The 20,484-nt window shown below is 46.5% G+C and overlaps 2 protein-coding genes across 5 annotated transcripts; one reads left to right on the top strand and one right to left on the bottom strand.

Moving 5' to 3' along the window:
* Positions 1–1,714: 1,714 nt before the first annotated feature.
* Positions 1,715–16,134, bottom strand: bnipl (BCL2 interacting protein like). 4 transcript variants are annotated; one of them, XM_041987766.1, is made up of 11 exons: positions 16,105–16,130; positions 13,361–13,487; positions 10,800–10,880; positions 10,392–10,459; positions 9,722–9,973; positions 9,456–9,650; positions 9,257–9,359; positions 9,001–9,132; positions 4,331–4,417; positions 2,917–3,015; positions 1,715–2,407 (listed from the first exon to the last, which is right to left on the bottom strand). In XM_041987766.1, exons 2-11 carry the CDS (start codon positions 13,414–13,416, stop codon positions 2,383–2,385), a joined length of 1,098 nt encoding a protein of 365 aa, XP_041843700.1. In that variant the 5' UTR covers positions 13,417–13,487; positions 16,105–16,130; the 3' UTR covers positions 1,715–2,382. The 4 variants fall into 4 exon arrangements, with proteins under 4 accessions (XP_041843700.1, XP_041843704.1, XP_041843702.1 ...); XM_041987770.1 differs by lacking the exon at positions 4,331–4,417 and having other exon boundaries at positions 16,105–16,134; XM_041987768.1 differs by lacking the exons at positions 13,361–13,487; positions 16,105–16,130 and adding an exon at positions 13,139–13,304.
* A 1,277-nt stretch (positions 16,135–17,411) lies between these two features.
* On the top strand, positions 17,412–19,835 carry LOC121641290. Its single transcript, XM_041987355.1, has 7 exons — positions 17,412–17,500; positions 18,277–18,332; positions 18,531–18,696; positions 18,785–18,816; positions 18,902–19,011; positions 19,394–19,503; positions 19,655–19,835. Exons 1-7 carry the CDS (start codon positions 17,412–17,414, stop codon positions 19,731–19,733), a joined length of 642 nt encoding a protein of 213 aa, XP_041843289.1. The 3' UTR covers positions 19,734–19,835.
* The last annotated feature ends 649 nt before the right edge of the window (positions 19,836–20,484 follow it).

The following is a 20,484-nucleotide window of genomic DNA, read 5'->3' as shown; positions in this document are numbered from 1 at the left end:
TTTTTTAAAGCGACTAGCGACAAATCTAGTGACTTTTTCTGGAAGGATTGGAGACTTTTGGAGACTGACGTATATGAACATAGTTGATTCTTCTCAGGGAGGAATGGGTGATGGCAGGCCCCTCCCCAACCAGAAGAGGCTTCATGCATCAGCTGCATCAGAGCAGACGACGTTCATCTCGGCTTCGTGACCAGGCTGAAAATGAAACAAAGCTGCTGCTGGAGAATCCCACGCTGGCTTACCGTCACATATTCATGTCTATTACTGAAGCGTGTGGAGGAAAACTTTTAGAAAGGTAAAGTGTTGTGAAATGTTGCAGACTCCTAAATAGAAAACAACCTACACTTAATAAAATTAAACTACAAAAAAGAAAATATTAACCAAAGAATTTGTTTTATTTTTATTATTTTTGTCTTTTCATCAATTTTTGTCTTTCCCACGACGTTCCCACCACAGCAGCCTCCATTACAGCTGTTATGCACATTAGATGATGATGTCATTGAGTGACATTCAGGAGTGCGGTGGCTGGCTGCCACAACATGGCTATTCAGCAGGTTGAAAGAAAACTACCAAGATCAGAGAAAACTATGAGGATTCAATTATTTTACATTAACAACCTTTTACTGACAAAAGACCTGGACCTGACAAAGTCCACCGATGTTCCAGGAGGTTTGTGCCTGTAAAGAATCCTTTAAATCGGTGATCCCGACCCTGGTTCTCCAGGCCCACCAGCCTGCAGGGTTAGATGTTTCCCTGCTGTAAAATAAATGAATCTCTGACAAGCTCTGCACAACTGAGCCATTAACTTGAGTCAGGCGTGTTGAAGCAAAGACACATCGAAAGTCTGGAGAACAGTGGCCCTTGAAGACTGGAGTTGGGATCCAGAGTTGCTTTTAAACATTCCTGGATCCAGGCAATGATCCCAAAATGTAATCGCTTGTTCTTCCATTTCTGAGATTCCCTGAAAATTAAATTAAAATCCACCCATAAGAATTATGTTGCAGACGGACGGACGGACACCCTGAATTAAATGGACCCATCAGCCTTTGAATTGAATCATTCTGCAGAATGACTCATTAAACCAGTGTTTCCCAATCCAGGTCCTCAGGACCCCCTGCCCTGCATGTTTTAGATGCAGCCCTACTTTACCACCTGAATTCAATGAATGGCTCGTTAACAGGCTGCAAAGAACGTGATGAGGAAGAGTGTGTTCAAGCAGGAGCATGTCTAAGACATGCAGGGCAGGGGGTCCCAAGGACCTGGATTGGGAAACACTGCATTAATCTGTTGGAGCAGGGAAACATCTAACACACAAATCGTGTTAGATGAGGCCCTGGCAGGACCGGAGGATCCGGGTCACATGGGACCGGAGGGACTGCAGGGTTGTCTTATTTGATGGAGACAGGATGAGAAACAGAATCAAGGAGTAAAAACGGTGATGAACAGCTGCCCGTAACTACACCCCTCAAGATGACACACCTGAGGCAAAGCATGATGGGACATGCTCATCACTCTGGAGTCTCCTCTGCCAGTTCTGATGCAGATCTGTAATCTGATCCGCTTGAATCAGGAAGACAGGATGCCTGCAGGTACCCGCTTCAGTAAAACCATGAGGTTTTACTCTTGAGATTTCTACTGGTCGGCGGTGGACACATGGAGCGCTTTCTGAGGGATGATGGGAGGACGGTTTGTGTAGGAAACAAACAAGTTGTTTAAATAATAGTTTTATTACAGCAAGATGAGCTGGTGTCAGCAGCCAATCAGCAGCCTCCCCCACACCTGCCCCACCCTCTACAGGTGGACATGAAACCCAAACTGAATATAAATCACCGTCCGTTAACCAGAATAAAACATCCCACCTGGAGCAGCAACTTTAGCTTGTTACTATGGTAACAGTCAGGTGACCATCAAGATGTTCAACTTATTACTGATAAAAACTTACTAGGTAGTTAAATGAATGAGTTCAATCACAGAGCAGCAGGCGTCCGCAGTGAAAACCGGAAGATTCTCAGATATCTGTTGTTCTGATGGACATTCTCATGAAGTGACACTGAATCTGAACAAAGTTTATGTGTTGAGATCCAACTCTGAAACCTGTTTTCACTGGACAGACCAACCAGACCATCAGATGATGCTGTCCCATGAACCTGTCCTCATGGTCTCACGGAGGTGAGATAGAAGTCATGATCCTCCTCTGCAGCAGATTTAAAATACAGTTAAAACCATTCTGAAAACTGTTCCAGGACCAGTTCAGTTCAGCTAAACCGTCAGAAAGAAAGGCAGCTCCAACAAAACAGGCCTCAGGTCAAAGGTCAGCAGGCTGACAGGGTCCCGATGATCTCCGAGCTCTGGGGTCCCTCCAGTCTGAAGACTCAGTGGTTATCATCTGTTCAACTTCTCATCAAACCTACAGGGGACCGAAAGAGTCAGAGACATGTGACATCTGCCGAGTTACAACAAACTTACATGTTAACACCAAGTCAATGACAAGTTAACATTGAGTTACAGCCAAGTTAGCGACCAGTTAGCGACCAGCTACCACCAAGCTAACACCACCTACTTCTAGCTGAGTTACAGTTGAGGTACAGCTGATACAGAACCGAGTTCTGGCTGAGTTCTAGTCGTGTTACCGAGTTAACACACACTTACAGCCTATATGAATTATTTATTAATTTATTAATTATTAATTAGAGTTCCAGCAGAATTTAAACAGAGTTACAGCTGATTACATGTGAAAGAAATTGACAATAAAGCTAACTTGGATTTTGAATTGCAGCTAACACAGAGTTGTGTTAAGCTGAGTAGAATGCCAGTAGTGGAATCTCAGCAGTAGAAATTCAACAGCAGAATCTCAGTGAAGTCTTAGCAGTAGAATCATGTCAGAAGTAAAATCTCAGCAGTGTTTGGGGGTCTTACTGGCGGATAGCGTCTGGGATCTGCAGTCTGTCTGTAGGCAGGAACTGTGAAAGCTGCTGAAGACTGTGGATGAAGCGGATCTTCCTGCTGAACTTCTCACTGTGGAAGCAGGTAAAACAGGTAAGAAACATGGTCAACACGACACAAGGGCATCAATGGTTGGTTGTCAAAGGTGCCTGGTGAAATCTGTTAGCTGATGTGTTGACTGAATGTTGCGTGCAAAGTGAATGAATGAATAAAACTTTATTGTCATTGCAGCAGGTGCAACAAAATGTTTTTCCAGTACAAACCCTGTTTGGGTTCCAACGAAGCGGTGAATCATGAGGAGGGTGTGTCTGTAATTGTGTGTGTGTGAATGTGCGTGCTTGTGTGCGTGCATGTATGCGTAAGTAAGTGTAAGTAAAGCCTGTGAACTCTCTTCCAGTTCATCACTCCAGTCTCTACTCTCTGCCGGCAGAAGGAATGAGGTGACCTTGGGAGATGATCCAGGCAGGGTCCACAGCCCGAATGGGAGGAGGCACAGCATCAGACTGCATAACATTCCAGGAGAACTTGATAACCAGCCATCCAAGGCCAGTTCAGGGAGCTGGATTAAGAGAACAGCATTGTTTTGTTTCCAGGCTAGAGCATGTTTTGCCTGCCTTAAGTCTCTCAGTGGTCTCGCTGGTTACTTAATCATCCAAATCTGGGTCAGTTTCCATCCAGCCGAGCCGACAACTTCTTCTCTAAGTTGGTGTCTACCCCACGTACAAGCTCTGGAACCGCAGCCAGCTTGTCATTCTGAGCTAGAATAGCCTTCAGTTTATGATTAAGCTCCTACAACACCATAGTCTGATTGTTCACAGCTCGACACACACCGGCGCAGAAATCAGCTTGCCAGTGGCTGCCGACAGTGTCCGAATTTTGCGATATGCCAGGAAACCGCCTGCTCCAAACAGCAGAAACCCAGTTATCATGAATCCAAATGGACAGACACATGACCTTCCACACCCCAAGGAATCCATCACCTATCCAGCCGCAAACGTTCCGACAGGACAAGCAGGCTCCCCTACGCCGCTTTTGCGTTTGAAATAAATTTGGTCAATTGCATTGAGAGACCAGCTGATCAGATCCATGGTTCAGGATGGTTCAGATTTAGAACAGAAATGCAGAAAAAGGCTCAGAGGTGACAGGACAAGTAGCAGGACAGAGTGGGGAGGAGAGAAGGAAAAAGCGTCTGCCTTCGTCGAGAGCAGGAAGAAAAAAAAGGGTAAAAAAAAAGATGTGAACCCGTTAAGTAGCTGAGAGTATACGTAACCTTTTGCAGGTATGTTTTAGGTAAATGCCTATGACCCCAACAGTTTCAGATAGTTGCATAACTGTTGCCATGGCAGCAGCAAAAAAGGTGGTTAGTGTGCGAGTGTGTGTTGCAGACCTGATGAAGGGTTTGACCACGGTGATGAGAGCTTTGATGTACCAGGCAGGATGGACAACCAGCAGCCCCTTCAGGTCCTTCTTCAGCCTGACAACAGGGCAGTAACATCACCAATGTTACCGTGGAAACAAGATGCACTCTAACACAAATAATGACGCTTACAGCAGCTGAAGTCAATCTTAGTCTAAACAGTCAGAAGACCATGTGTGATGGCTCCATCCAGCAGGGCTGTGCTGGTTTGAGAACACCCCCCCACCCCCCCGTCCAGTACGGTGGCGGCAGAATGATGGTTTAGTTGTTGTGTTGTGCTGAACAAATTTGCTCTACCAAGAGGACTTTTATTTCTATATTTATTTAAATATATTGTTTTGTCTTATTTATTTGGATTTATGGAATTTATGGAATCTTGCTGGACCTGACCAGAGGGGCCAGAAAAAAAGAAGAGAAGTAAAAAGGACAAAAAGACAAAGATCCACTAGATAGAAGCAGGTAAACTAAGCAGACAATCATCAGGAGTTCTTAAAACATAACCAAGACAGCAACAACGACATGTACCACAACAACAACCAAAGAACCAGAAACACACACACCTGAACCAAAGCATCTCTTAGTGGATAAACACACTGGACACCTCAGTGCTGAGTCAGCATGCAGAGGATGAGGAATGAGGAGGATCAGAGATGAGGCCACACCTCTATGGAGGCTAGAGGCAGACTAGGGCGGCCCAGAGACCCGGGCCATCAGCAGCAATCCTGGAGCACCAACCCAAGCCACCCTCCCTCCTCCACCCACTCCAAACCCCACCCCTCATCTATCCACCCAGTCACTCCATACCCACAAACACTCCTTTTCACACTTAGTCTACTCAAAATCCTCCCAGTCCATGACTCACCGAGGTTCTAAGAAAGAAAGTGGTGCAAATCAAAAGAACACACTGACTTGTCTGAGTAGCAGCAAAAACTTGAAACTTTCACATCCAGCCTAAAGGAGGCCAAGAAAACCTTTTATCAGAACAAGATCCGCAATGATCCCAACACATGACATGTTCATGGTGTTTAACTCTCTTCTATCTCCACCACCTGCTCAGCCTCCCACTGTGCTGACTGCAGAAATGTTTGCTTCCTACTTCACTGAAAAGGTCGCTACCATCAGTAACCAATTCACTGAGCCTGACCAACTCAGCCTTACCAAACCAGCTACTGGTGCCTCACTCTGCTCCTTCCGCTCTCTAAATGAGGACCAAGTCTCTAAACTTCTAGTCAGCTCAAAACCCACGACCTGTCCTCTTGATCCTGTTCCCTCTGACATCCTGCAGAGCATTTTACCTACAGTCAAAACTGCAGTAACCCATATTATCACCTCCTCTCGTAGTAATCCATAATGGTCAAACATTCACAGCCATTTTGTCTTGTTGTGGGTCTTGGCAGTGTAAATAAAGTTCGGTTAAATTCTACATCTCACGAGCTTTCCAACGATATCTTACACTTGAACGACACTTTATCTGTCAGGTATGAATGCTTGCGTAAACAAAGGAGCGTCATTGCCATTTTGCTGCAGTTACGCATGTGGGCGCACCAGAAGGAGCGAATATGGAACAGCGTTCATTTCTTTGCTTCATTATAACTTTTTATCCATTTAGAACGAAGGATAAAAGCCCTAAACATGTACAAGAAATTACAAAAAACCAAATACACCGTGTTAGAAGCTCTGGAGGAAATACAGACACAGCACAATTTGGCTTAGTTTGGGTATCCAAGTGGCCAAATGGAAAGTCCACCTGGTACTATCCACACTAAAACCTGCATAAAAGCTATGAGCTTCGTTCTATTCTCATGCAACTTTGTACAGTTGTAGTCAAGGAGTTGCTGAATGCATGCAATGGTATCTTTATGCACAGAATGATTTCTATCATGATGTTTTCATCTGAGTAAAAAGAAAACAATTAGGCGAGGATCATTTTTTTTATTTTTACCTATGGTTTATCACAATTTGCACAGGCATATGAACATTCACAATGTTTCTGACATTGGATCTAGCTTTCATAGGGTCTTACCTATCCATTGAGCGCAAGGTTATGTATACTGACCTGAAAATTACAGAGTAATTGTTGATTTAATATGGGTAGGTCTGTTCAGGCGAACAACACCTCCAAAAACCCTAGGGTTCAAGAGGTTAACCCTCATGGTTTCTCCTACCACTGCTATGCAGATGACACTCAGCTTTTCCTTTCTTTCCCACCTGACGACACAACGTCTCAATGTCAATATCAGCATGTTTCTGATATCTCCGCATGGATGAAGGATCGCCACCTTCAGCTAAATCTGTCAAAGACAGAGCTCATTGTCTTTCCAGCCAATCCTTCCTTACCGCCACAGATAAGCGTGCAGCTTGACTCCATCACGCTTGTGCCTACATCTTCTACCAGGAATCTTGGTGTCATGGTAGACAACCAGCTGACCTTTAAGGACCATGTTGCCTCGGTTGCTCGATCTTGCCGATTTGCTCTCTACAACATCAGGAGGATCAGACCCTACCTGACTGAACACACGGCCCAGCTCCTGGTCCAGGCTCTGGTCATTTCACGCATTGACTACTGCAACTCCTTACTGGCTGGCCTGCCTGCATGCTCAGTTAAACCTCTGCAGATGATCCAGAACGCAGCAGCACGTCTGGTCTTCAACCAGCCCAAAAGAGCTCATGTCACTCCGCTGCTAATCGCTCTCCACTGGCTTCCAGTTGCAGCGCATCAGATTCAAAGCTCTGCTTCTGGCTTACAAAACAATAACCCAAACAGCTCCGGTCTACCTCCACTCCTTAATCCAGAGCTACACTCCCTCTCCACAGTTACGCTCTGCCAGTGAAAGACGCCTAGTGCTCCCACCACAAGGTGGCGCCACATCAGTAGCTAGACTCTTCTCCTCTGTTGTTCCCCGGTGGTGGAACCATCTACCAAACTCCGTCCGATCCGCAGAGTCCTTATCCACTTTTAAAAGCAAGCTAAAGACTCAGTTGTTTAAGGAGCATTTCCACACTTAGCTTTACTCTTCTACTCAGAATGAGGTAGAAAGATTTGTCCAGCTCTTTGGCTCAACCAGGTACTGAAGAAGCTGCTGCACTTACACCCGAGATGATGTTGTACGATGAAATCGTGATCTTGTATTTAAACAAAATGACTTACAAAATAATAAAAAAAAGATACACACTGCCTCTAGCACTACATGACAGCACCTGGTCCACCTGGACTCCAGCAGTCTGACTACAACTTAATTATGACGTCCATCTTGTTTGAATTCTTGCTTGTGTTGTTCTTCCTCTCAAATGTAAGTCGCTGTGGATAAAAGCGTCTGATAAATGACTGTAGAATAGAATAGAATAGAATAGAATTGAACCCTTCCACTATGCCCTTTGAGAGACATCCTCGGCAGACCAGAGGATAGTGAGCCCAAAATCCAGCCCCCATCACACCCCACCCAGATGCAGTAGACTGGGCACCACCTCAAGGCCAGCAGCCACCCTATCAGCACAGCCAGCCTGGATCCCGATTGTGGGGCAACCATCCCCCTCCACCCACTCCCGGAAGCACCCAGGAAACAGCACTACATGGCATGCTTCCCAGAAGTTGTTTGCGTTGTGTTTCTTGTGTTTTGATGTCTAAGTGTAATTAAAACTGAGAGGTGCAGCCAAGCCCCTACACTCCACCAAACACCACATGCACGCCTCTCAAATCCATATATGTGTGAGAGAGAGCGCTGGGAAGGAGAGGGATCCGAGGATGTAAGACCAGAGGGAAGCAAACTTCCCTCCAGAGGATGAGCTGGTGTCGGCAGTAGGCACCCCTTGTTTCTTGGGAGGGCCCCCAGGGCCGGACAGGCCAAGAGCAGCCGTACCCCATGACCAGGACACACAGCACCGCAACCAATGAGCCACCACTAATCCTAGAAGCCACAACCCCACCACATGCCTAGGTTAGAAGGAGAGGAGGGGGAGGAGGATAGCGGGAGAGCCCAGATCCACGACCCACCCAGGCCTCGCCCACAGGTGCATGTGATCCTTTGTCACATACACACCTATTTCCCTCTCATCCTGGCACATATATACACACGCACACACACATGCATGCAAACCTCTCTGTCTCACCCCTAACCATACCCTAGTATCTCCCCCTATGATCCCCAAGCCTCACTAAGCCCCCCTTCATACCCCTACATCCCTCCTGTCCCTGGGCACCCAGACACCAGGGCATCCACCAACCCACCCCGTGGCAGCACAACCGGGTAGGCCCAGAACCCGGGCACAAACCGACCCCTCCATCCCAAGAGAGGGGGCCACCCCTGAGCACCAGAGCCCAGAACCACCCCAGAACAGTCCGGCCACCTGGCCAAGGGCCAACGCCCACCGACACACACACACACAGCGCCCCACAGGGCCAGACACAGAGCCGCCCACCACCAAAGACCCGCAGCACCAGGCACTCCCCACCAACATCCTTCCCCCAAAGCGGCGAGTCACAGTCCTCCACCTACACTAAGTGATGGAGCCAATCACAGGGGACCAGAGGGAATGAGATTCAGCCAAATGGTTTTTTGAGGAGGCAGTGAGGAGGTGTGGTCTAGTAAGAGGTTCCTAAACTGCTGAATACACAGATTATTTTTTTCGAGAAACCATCATACCTCCTGTCGATGGAGGTGTAGCACTGATGCAGCCATTTGAGGGCTGGTAGTTTATTTCTAGGAGCCAAAGCACACAGGTAGACCAACATATAGTTCTCTGAAACCATCAGGTCCAATGTCCCGACGATGTACCTGCAGGTAAACAAAGTGACATATGCAGGGTTACACCTGAGTCCACGTATGCCATCAGATCTGACTCCACCTCACATGTCATGCTTACAGGTGACTCTGCTTCCTTCTGCAGACCCAACCTCACCTGAACAAGTTGTCCATGACATACTCATAGTTTTCCACCGTGTTCTCTGGCAGGTAAGAAGAAGTGAACAGGATGATTGCATTCATCCCGTCTCCATAGTAACCTGACAAACAATGACAGACAGAGGAATCAAGGTTTTCGGACCACACCTGATGTCTAAGCTCAGACAGGTGTGTTTCAGGTGAGCATGACTGCTGACCTCCATGAGATAGGACCTGTAGGTACGGCTCCAGGACACTCATGTTGACGTGGTACTCATGCCCAGAGATGCAGAACCTTCTCCAGCGGTGCCCCCTACTGTCCACCTGGTCAAGCTCCATCAGACCTTCAGAGTGCTCTACTGGACTTCTGGCCACGCCCACAGCCCCTCCCTTTCCCATCCGAGGAAGGTCATCTGTCAGAGAGGTCAGAGGTCAGAGGAAACAGGTATCTGAGCAGGTATGGATACCTTCCAACGTGTCTCACCCTCCCACTCCAGGTCGTGCATGCTGTCCGGCAGCGTTCCCGTCTCGCTGTCCGAGGGCGTCTCCAGAGCTTCCAGGTTAATGTCGAGTGACGGCGTCTCATCCGGGCTCCCTGACAGAGCGGCAGCGGAGAAGCCATCGTTGGGGTCGTGAGAATCGCAGTGGCTCAGAGTGAGGCTGAGAGACGGGGCCACCAGGCGCTTCTTAGCTCCGCCCTCAACAGCACCTGATAGGGCAAGGTTGGTGGGCGGGGCTAAGAGGAAAGCCTGAGTCAGTCATCAATCATCACTGATGATCTGTCATTTTCACCTTTTATTTAAAGCACTTCATTGTTTTATGCTCTGGAAGGCAGGGCTTCACTGTGATTGACAGGCTGCTGTCCAAAAAGAGTGTTATTGTAAACTGATTCATTCACTCAGTCTGAAGTAAACATGATGAGAACATAGAACCCTTCAGATCCCACCAGAACCCGTCAGAACCATCAGAACCCGTCAGAACCATCAGAACCCATCAGACCCCTAACAGAACCCATCACAGCTATCAGAACCTTTCAGAACCAAACAGAACAATTAAATCTTCCCCTTATCAGATCTTTTCTCTCTTCTCTCCGTTTGGTTCTGATGTTTCTGGGTTTCGACCCCGTTAAAGCAAGAAATAAAGCATGTTTTCACCTGGTGGTCTGGCACCTCCGGCTGGACTCTCGGCCTCCTCTGGACCTGCACATTCCTCTGGAAGTGGTCTGAACCACAGAGACAGAACAGGATCAGGGTTTCTGCTGTCAAGGCCACGTCATGGTACCTGGAAGGTTCTGGTTTGATTAGTTCAGAGTTCAGGTGTTGGAGGCTCAGAAATGACCTCTGTTCTCAGGAACCAAACGGACCCCTCAGCTGATTCTCTGAGGGGTCCACATCACAAAGACCTCTGTGTTCACACCCTCACCCAAAGAAAAGCCCTGGTGGGAAACTTAATATTACAGAACAGTGTGGGGGCGGGGCTTACAGTGCTAAACATTTCTGATTGGTCCAGTTTTCCCAGCATCAGTTTGTAATTCTGTGAGTAGCTGAAAGGATAGTTCATACCTGGGGAAGCCGTCGTCCTGCCATTCCTCCCTCAGCTCCATGTCCTGGATGTCAGGGGGACCTACAGCCTCAGGAGCCGCCCTGCAGGGGCCAAACACAGTGAAAGATGGACCCGTGTTGTTCTACAGGAGCCAATGTCAAGTTTATTTCTATAGCACATCTATACAGCCAATGTTTTAAAAAAATACAACACACCAAGGTAGAACATAAAACTCACAACAGGGGGCCTGGACTCAGCCGAAGGCCAACACGACTGTTTGCAGACCGCACAGTTAAAGCAAAGCCTTCCACAGACTGGGGGCCACAACAGAGAAGGCTCAGTCTCCTCTAGTTTTTAAGTTAGATGGAGGAACCTCCAAGACCATCTGACTGGCTGAACGAAGCCCTCTGGAGGGCTGAAGCTGTGAGATGGGGCCTGGGGCCCTTTTACACACCTAACAACAGACTACACAATCTTTAAATCAGTCCTCTTCAGTGGAGAGAAGAGGAGCTATGAGCTCACGTCTCTTTGTCCCAGCAGGGAGATGGGCGGCTGCAGTTTGAACAAGCTACAGGAGGTGAAGCTCTGACTGTTTGATTCCCACATACAAGGAGTTACATTAGTCTAAGTGAGAGGAAAGAAAAGCATGGATGACTTTTTTAAGGTCTCTTTTTCTTAGAGAAGGCTTGACGTTCGCCACGCACTGACCTGTTTGTCCAGCTTAAAAGCACCAGCCACAACCACGCTAAGATTCCTGGCATGGGGTCCTCTGTGAGTTGCTAGTGGTCCAGGGAAACTGGCAAGGACCTGAACCAGGGCAGGGCGACCAAACAAGATCACCTCCATTTTATTCTCATTTAATTTTAAGAAGTTTAGGTCCATCCATGTTTTAAAGTCAGCCTGAAGGGAATCTTTGGAAGGAGCCTTGTTGTTCTGCAGGGACCAAACACTGAAAGATGGATCCATGCTGTTCTCTAGAACAGGGTAGATCTGGACTCATCAGACCACATGACCTTCTTCCATGGCTCCAGAGTCCAGTCTTTATGCTCCCTAGCAACCTAAAGCCTTTTTCTCCGGTTAGTGTCACTGGTTGGTGGTTTTCTTCTGGTTCTACAGCTGTTCAGTCCCTTGAGCGTTTTCACATTGTTCATGTGGAAATGTTCTAACTTTCACTATTAAACATGGTCCTGAGTTCTACTGCTGTTTTTCTTCCATCTGCCAAACATTTTATTGATCCCTGATCACCATCATGTTAACTAAATTAACCTGAGTTTCTGACTAGTTGAGCCTCCTTTCTGGGACAGGTGGCCATGTCCCTACAACACTGTTAATCCTGCCAAAACACACACCCCCTGGAACCAGACTATCGCTTCAAACGACTTCCTGTTTAACAGAAACATGCTGTCAGGGGCTCACCTGTTGACAAGTGATACTCCTCAGCTCAGCATCAGGCTGATCAGACCTGCTAGACCACTTCCCTGTACTTACCTCTTACCTGAGCATGTAAGGAAGGGGCGGGGCTCTGTTGATCCTCTGTTTGTCATGGAATGGACACACCTTTTCATGTAACCACACCTGTGTGTGTGCAAGTCAGAGGTGCAGAAAGTGGGCGTAGTCTTCAGGTGAGGCTTTATGTTTCCACTGTGGTGCCTTCGGGGTCCAACTTGGAAAAACCACCTTCCATCAGAAATAGTCAGTGTTTTGTTTTCAGGTGTTTCTATCTGAGTAGGTTTAAGGGATTCCAGAGGACATCAAGGCAATGCTTCAGGAACCTTCCTAAAGAGACTCCAGGTCCTTACAAGAGATGTTTCAGGATTTGTAAGAAAATTCCAGGACTATCAGGATAACTTGGGTTTGTTTCTGTGACTCCAGGATCTGGGTCCAGGTGTTCTTCAGGTAGGACATCCAGGTTCTGCCTCGCAGATGTTCAATGGAGCAGATCGAGGTTCTTCATAAGGTTCCGGGATCCCTGAACACAGTCCAGGAAGTTCCAAGAGACAGGTGAAAGTAAAACCAGTGAATCTGGTTTTCAGGTCTGATCCTGGGCCTGGAGACAGGTGTCAGGTTCCTGAACCTGAACCCAGCTCAGACTTTAGATTGGATCCAGAAAAACTGATCAGTTGGGAAGCAAGAAGAACACTGAGATACCAGACTGGCGCGGGCTGGCCTGGTTCTAGACTGAACCACTTTACGGCCTGAACCAGAACCAGACCAGAGAAACTGAATGCAGCACAGTGACACATTTATTGACTGACGGGAAGAACGAGCATCAGCTCTGACATTCACCAACTTCCTGTCTGCTCTGGAACAGGAAACACACACACTCACTGTGTGGGTCTGTGTCGTTCGGTCCACTCACCTGTCCTCGGCGTACCTGCGTGTGTGTCCAGCAAGGAAGCTCATGATGTCACGGTGATGTCACAGCGTGTTCGGACCGGCTGGCTGTGTCTGAATGTCTTCCTCTTCTCTCTCGCTTCACTCTGCCTCTATGCGACTCGCCCGTCCTCTCTTTCTCTCTGTCTGTCTAACAGGTTTGGCTGCTTATTACGACAGAGCTGCCATCTGATTGGCCAACACTCACCTGCTCTGTGCAGACAGATGAGGCGGCTCATCACCTCCAGCAGACTTCATTAACATCCACAAATCAGAGGCAGCAGCTAGTCAAAGCAGCAAGAATTGTGGTGTGACATCAGGGTCCTAGTGCCTGCCTGACAGTAACAAAAAGTGTTTACTTAGAAACTCTGAGCCGGGTACGTTTATAAATACACAGGTCGTCCAGACAACAGAAACTTTTTAAGTTGGTTCAACTCGGTTTCAGATTGTAAGTATTTTATTCTGAGCCTTGAGACATGTGGTCTGCTGTTCAGGTTTTACAGCCTCCCAGTTAAAACTGTTACAGCAGCTAAGACCAGGTTAGGTTCAAGTTTAAAATAATCCAGGTGAGGCAATGACAGCATGAACCACTAGGTGGCGACCACACAGGAGAGGCTTGAAGAAGGCTGCTTTTGCAAGTTCAAGTCAAGTCTCAGGTCAGTTCTAGATGTAATGAGTAACCTGCCTTCTGGTCTGCTTAGAAGATGCATTATAATATCCTAGGAATCGAACCTCCATCCTCTGCCTTTATCTACCAACATTTAGTGACAGATCTGATCGTAAATTGAGCTACACTATGTCCCTCTCCTCGGGAGGATTTCTTTATAGAATGATGTAGAAGATGAACATGGACAGTTATCCAGATTAATAAATATGTTCTCAACAAAACTGCTCCAAGAGTTTTTAATGGGAACAGGGATCCATGTGGACCCAGAGAGAACAGTTCGAAACTCAAACTGCAGGTAATTTATTCCTGAATGTAGAGGAGGGTCAATATGCTGCAGGACCAACACCTGTCCTGCAGGTTTTATCTGCTTGCCTGCTGCAACACACCTGATTCACATCACACCTGATCCACATCACACCTGATTCACATCACACTTGATTCACATCAGACCTGATCCACATCACACCTGATCCACATCACACCTGATTCACATCACAACTGATTCACTTCACACCTGATCCACATCACACCTGATTCACATCACACTTGATTCACATCAGACCTGATCCACATCACATCTGATCCACATCACACCTGATCCACATCACACCTGATTCACATCACAACTGATTCACTTCACACCTGATCCACATCACACCTGATTCACATCACACTTGATTCACATCAGACCTGATCCACATCACACCTGATCCTCATTACAACTGATTCACACCACACCTGATCCTCATTACAACTGATTCACTTCACATCTGCTCCTCATTACAACTGATTCACATCACACCTGATCCTCATTACAACTAATTCACATCACACCTGATCCTCATTACAACTAATTCACATCACACCTGATTCACATCACACCTGATCCTCATTACAGCTGATTCACATCACACCTGATCCTCATCACACCTGATCCACATCACACCTGATTCACATCACACCTGATCCACATCACACCTGATCCTCATTACAGCTGATTCACATCACACCTGATCCTCATCACACCTGATCCACATCACACCTGATCCACATCACACCTGATCCTCATCACACCTGATCCTCATTACAGCTGATTCACATCACACCTGATCCTCATCACACCTGATCCACATCACACCTGATTCACATCACACCTGATCCACATCACACCTGATCCTCATTACAGCTGATTCACATCACACCTGATCCTCATCACACCTGATCCACATCACACCTGATCCACATCACACCTGATCCTCATTACAGCTGATTCACATCACACCTGATCCTCATCACACCTGATTCACATCAAATCAAATCAAATCATATCAAATTTTATTTATAAAGCGCTTTTCATGCAAAGGCAACACAAAGTGCTTTACATAGTATAAATGAATGCATATTAAAATGAAAAAAAAGAAAATCACAGAACAAAAACAATAAGCCCTTTACACACCCAGTTATGTGACAGATTAAACACCTCCCCCCCCCCCCCCAACCCCCCCCTCACCCATCCACACACACACACACACACACACACACACACAAACTCTTAATATCTGTCTTTGGCTTGGCGCTGCTGTGAGGAAACGGCATTTTTGGGGACCCATTTACACCAGGAGCCAGTCAAGCCATGTTTGCAGAGGGCAGACCAAGCAGGCTTGACTCCCAGAGTTTAGGATCCCCATAAAGAAACACATCACAACTGATTCACTTCACACCTGATCCACATCACACCTGATTCACATCACACTTGATTCACATCAGACCTGATCCACATCACATCTGATCCACATCACACCTGATCCACATCACACCTGATCCTCATCACAACTGATTCACATCACACCTGATCCTCATCACACCTGATCCACATCACACCTGATTCACATCACACCTGATCCTCATCACACCTGATCCACGTCACACCTGATTCACACACCTGATCCTCATTACAACTGATTCACTTCACACCTGATCCTCATCACACCTGATCCACATCACACCTGATCCTCATCACACCTGATCCACATCACACCTGATTCACACACCTGATCCTCATTACAACTGATTCACACCACACCTGATCCTCATTACAACTTATTCACTTCACACCTGATTCACACCACACCTGATCCTCATTACAACTGATTCACTTCACACCTGATCCTCATCACACCTGATCCACATAATAATAATAATGGATTAGATTTATATAGCGCTTTTCAAGGCACCCAAAGCACTTTACATTGTGAATCCATTATTCGTCCATTCCTCACTCATACCTGGTGATGGTAAGCTATGTGTAGCCACAGCTGTCCTGGGGCAAGCTGACGGAAACGTGGCTGCCAGTCCGCGCCTACGGCCTCTCTGACCATCACCGAACATTCACCCACACATTCATCCTAGCGATGCCAACACTGGAGACAAGGAGGGTTAAGTGTCTTGCCCAAGAACACAACGACAGTTGACTGTGGGAGTGGGAATCGAACCGCCAACCTTCCCGTCACTGGACGACCTGCTCTACTGCCTGAGCCACTGCCTCCCCATCCACATCACACCTGATCTACATCACACCTGATCCATATTTTATTAACCCTGACCAGAGTTCCTGCTGATCTGTTAATCACTAACACAAAGTTTCCAGTGATCTGCCGATAACTAACCTAGAGATCTTGCTGATCTATGGAAAACTAACACACTTAACTAACACCAGACCTTTTGGGCCAGGGTCCTGCAGGTTTTAGATGTCTCCCTGCTGCTCCATCCATCCTTCATCTATACCACTTCGTCCAGTTAAAGGTCGCAGGCAAGCCTAACCCAGCATTTAGCAGGTGAGAGGTGAGGGGCAGGTACACCCTGGAGAGGTTTTGGTGAATTACTAGATTATAAAATAATCCAAATTTTGTACTTAGCTAAGAACAAACAATTACCTTTCAATATCCTGAAGCGGTTCAGAATGAGAGAAAACAAATTTGACGTGAGAGATCATTTAAACTTTGAAAAATCTTAACATTATATGTCCTCGTGTCTCTGTTACGGGCCAAAACTCTGGAATGATGGTCATAAAAATATTTAAAATTGTCATTCCTTGAAAGGGTTTAAAAAGATGTATAGTAAATGAAACTGTTCTGTTATTGACTTTAGTTTAAATTGTTTACTTATTTTCTTGTAAAATGTTTTTAAAACTAAATTTAGCATTATGTATTCATCTTCCGTTGTTGAAAGGGGTAGGTGTTATATATGCGTTTGATTCTGCCTATAGTCTTTTGGTTTATTTGGTTTGTTTTGCATTTGCCTCCATTTGAGGAACCAGTTAACAAACCAATAAAAATAAAGAATGTATCTTTATTTTCAGAGAATTAGTTAAAACAACATGATTTTGCAATTAAAACTATTCAAGTGAACTAACAGTTTTTAGTAAAAACTAATGACTAACTGTTTAGTTTCAGCATCTGTAAAAACTAATGTGGTTTAAGAAAACAGGTTTCCATGTAATATCTGTTAAACTCCACGGATCCAGTATGACAGTGCACATGTTCCTGCTTTTCAGATCAAACCAAAAAACTCTTCTGTGATTGGTCCACACTGAATGCCGACGTTCTCTCTGAGAAACAAACAAGCCTTCCTCAAGTGCTGCAACGAGGAAGATGCAAGAAACCCAACCCTGGGACCAGAACTGTAGACTACCATCCCCCAAGTTTTCCTCCATCTCCAGCCCCCTTTAGAACCAATATAGCTTCAGACACATTAAAAATGAAAACAATGGGACCTGCAGGATGTTCTTGTGGCCCTCCACAGAGAGTGTTTGGTTTCCTGTCAGACGGAGAACAGATACAGAACCTTTAGCCATAGGTTTGAACCAACTTTTTCACCTGTTTATTAACAACCTTTTTGAAATTATCTTGATTAGGTTCTTTACCAATCAGAGCCTAATGGTGGACTGTCCTTTTAACTGTCCTGCAGCTGGATTCAGTCTCAGCTGGTCTGGTTTAGACCATCCAGACCACTTCTTTGGAGTTTCAGAAATAATAAATCAGCGTTTGATTCAACTTTGTCCAAACACAAGAGAACACTGAAAGCAGAGAAACATGGGCAGCACTGAACTGAGACGAGTCTGTCCAAGCATCATGTTCACAGAAACACCAGCTATTATTTAGATGAGGAGATAATTACAGAAAATCCATTTCAGAAGGAAAATTCAGTCAGAACAGAAATGACCTGAAATAAATCAGAAAAACTGCAGCAGATTTGACTTCGATACAAACTGTGCATCTGTAAACATTCAAAAACGTCCCTCCAGTGGTTTAACAACATCTCTGCAGTTGTTCAACAACGTCTCTGCAGCGGTTCAACAACGTCTCTGCAGCGGTTCAACAACGTCTCTGCAGTGGTTCAACAACGTCTCTGCAATAGTTTAACACTGTCCCTGCAGTAGTTCAACAACGTCTCTGCAGCGGTTCAACAACGTCTCTGCAGTGGTTCAACAACGTCTCTGCGGTGGTTCAACAACATCTCTGCAGTTGTTCAACAATGTCTCTGCAGCGGTTCAACAACGTCTCTGCAATAGTTTAACACTGTCCCTGCAGTAGTTCAACAACGTCTCTGCAGCGGTTCAACAACGTCTCTGCAGTGGTTCAACAACGTCTCTGCGGTGGTTCAACAACGTCTCTGCAATAGTTTAACACTGTCCCTGCAGTAGTTCAACAACGTCTCTGCAGCGGTTCAACAACGTCTCTGCAGTGGTTCAACAACGTCTCTGCAGTGGTTCAACAACGTCTCTGCAATAGTTTAACACTGTCCCTGCAGTGGTTCAACAACGTCTCTGCAGCGGTTCAACAACGTCTCTGCAGTGGTTCAACAACGTCTCTGCAGTGGTTCAACAACGTCTCTGCAATAGTTTAACACTGTCCCTGCAGTAGTTCAACAACGTCTCTGCAGCGGTTCAACAACGTCTCTGCAGTGGTTCAACAACGTCTCTGCGGTGGTTCAACAACATCTCTGCAGTAGTTCAACGTATCTGCAGTGGTTCAACAATGTCTCTGCAGTGGTTCATCATCGTCCCTGCAGTGGTTCAACAACGTCCCTGCAGTGGTTCAACAACGTCCCTGCAGTGGTTCAACAACGTCCCTGCAGTGGTTCAACAACGTCCCTGCAGTAGTTCAACAACGTCTCTGCGGTGGTTCAACAACATCTCTGCAGTAGTTCAACGTATCTGCAGTGGTTCAACAACGTCTCTGCAGTGGTTCAACAACGTCCCTGCAGCGGTTCAACGTCTCTGCAGTGTTAAACAATATCTCTGCAGTGGTTTAACAACGTCTCTGCAGTGGTACAACAATATCCCTGCAGTAGTTCAACAACGTCTCTGCGGTGGTTCAACAACGTCTCTGCAGTGGTTCAACAACGTCCCTGCAGCGGTTCAACGTCTCTGCAGTGTTAAACAATATCTCTGCAGTGGTTTAACAACGTCTCTGCAGTGGTACAACAATATCCCTGCAGTAGTTCAACAACGTCTCTGCGGTGGTTCAACAACATCTCTGCAGTAGTTTAACAACGTCCCTGCAGTGGTTCAACGTCTCTGCAGTGGTTCAACAACGTCCCTGCAGTGGTTTAACAACGTCTCTGCAGTGGTTCAACAACGTCCCTGCAGTGGTTCAACAACGTCTCTGCAGTGGTTTAACAACATCTCTGCAGTGGTACAACAATTTCCCTGCAGTAGTTCAACAATGTCTCTGCAGTGGTTCAACAACATCTCTGCAGTAGTGCAACGTCTCTGCAGTGGTTCATCAACGTCCCTGCAGTGGTTCAACAACGTCCTCGCGGTAGTTCAAAAACGTCTCTGCGGTGGTTCAACAACGTCTCTGCAGTGGTTCAACAACGTCTCTGCAGTGGTTCAACAACGTCCCTGCAGTAGTTTAACAACGTCCCTGCAGTGGTTCAACGTCTCTGCAGTGGTTCAAAAACATCTCTGCGGTAGTTCAACAATGTCTCTGCAGTGGTTCGATAACGTCCCTGCAGTAGTTTAACAACGTCCCTGCAGTGGTTCAACAATGTCCTTGCAGTGGTTCAACAATGTCCTTGCAGTGGTTTAACAATGTCCCTGCAGTGGTTCAACAATGTCCTTGCAGTGGTTTAACAACGTCCCTGCAGTGGTTCAACAACGTCCCTGCAGTAGTTTAACAACGTCCCTGCAGTGGTTCAACAATGTCCCTGCAGTGGTTTAACAACATCACTGCAGTGGTTTAACAACGTCCCTGCAGTGGTTCAACAAAGTCTCTGCAATAGCTTAACAACGTCCCTGCAGTGGTTCAACAACGTCTCTGCAGTGGTTCAAAAACGTCTCTGCATTGGTTCAACAGCGTCCCTGCAGTGGTTCAACAACGTCCCTGCAGTGGTTCAACAATGTCCCTGCGGTAGTTCAACAACGACTCTGCGTGGTTCAAAAACGTCTGCGGTGGTTCAACAACGTCCCTGCAGTGGTTCAACAACGTCCCCTTGGCAGTTCAACAACGTCCCTGCGGTAGTTCAACAACGTCTCTGCAGTGGTTCAACAACATCTCTGCGGTGGTTCAACAACGCCTCTGCAGTGGTTCAACAACATCTCTGCAGTGGTTCAGCAACGTCTCAGCAACACATCACCACATCCTCAGCTTCATTCCAAAGTA

The sequence above is a fragment of the Melanotaenia boesemani genome, chromosome 6, assembly GCF_017639745.1.
Source record: "Melanotaenia boesemani isolate fMelBoe1 chromosome 6, fMelBoe1.pri, whole genome shotgun sequence".
NCBI classification, from domain to species: domain Eukaryota; kingdom Metazoa; phylum Chordata; class Actinopteri; order Atheriniformes; family Melanotaeniidae; genus Melanotaenia; species Melanotaenia boesemani.
Note: the sequence above shows the minus strand (reverse complement) of the source record. Positions and strands in the feature narration are given on the sequence as shown.

Bases quoted from the DNA above. Each gene is read 5' to 3' on its own strand.
- bnipl (XM_041987766.1), bottom strand. From the start codon at position 13,416: ATGTTAATGAAGTCTGCTGGAGGTGATGAGCCGCCTCATCTGTCTGCA. The intron at 10,881-13,360 runs GTGAGTGTTGGC...TGGCCCCTGCAG, and splicing joins CATCTGTCTGCACAGAGCAG to GGCGGCTCCTGAGGCTGTAG. The intron at 10,460-10,799 runs GTATGAACTATC...TCTGTGGTTCAG, and splicing joins CAGGACGACGGCTTCCCCAG to ACCACTTCCAGAGGAATGTG.
- LOC121641290 (XM_041987355.1), top strand. From the start codon at position 17,412: ATGCCGACGTTCTCTCTGAGAAACAAACAAGCCTTCCTCAAGTGCTGC. The intron at 18,817-18,901 runs ATCTCTGCAGTA...TGGTTCAACAAC, and splicing joins CTCTGCGGTGGTTCAACAAC to GTCCCTGCAGTGGTTCAACA. The intron at 19,012-19,393 runs ATCTCTGCAGTA...CAGTGGTTCAAC, and splicing joins CTCTGCGGTGGTTCAACAAC to GTCTCTGCAGTGGTTCAACA.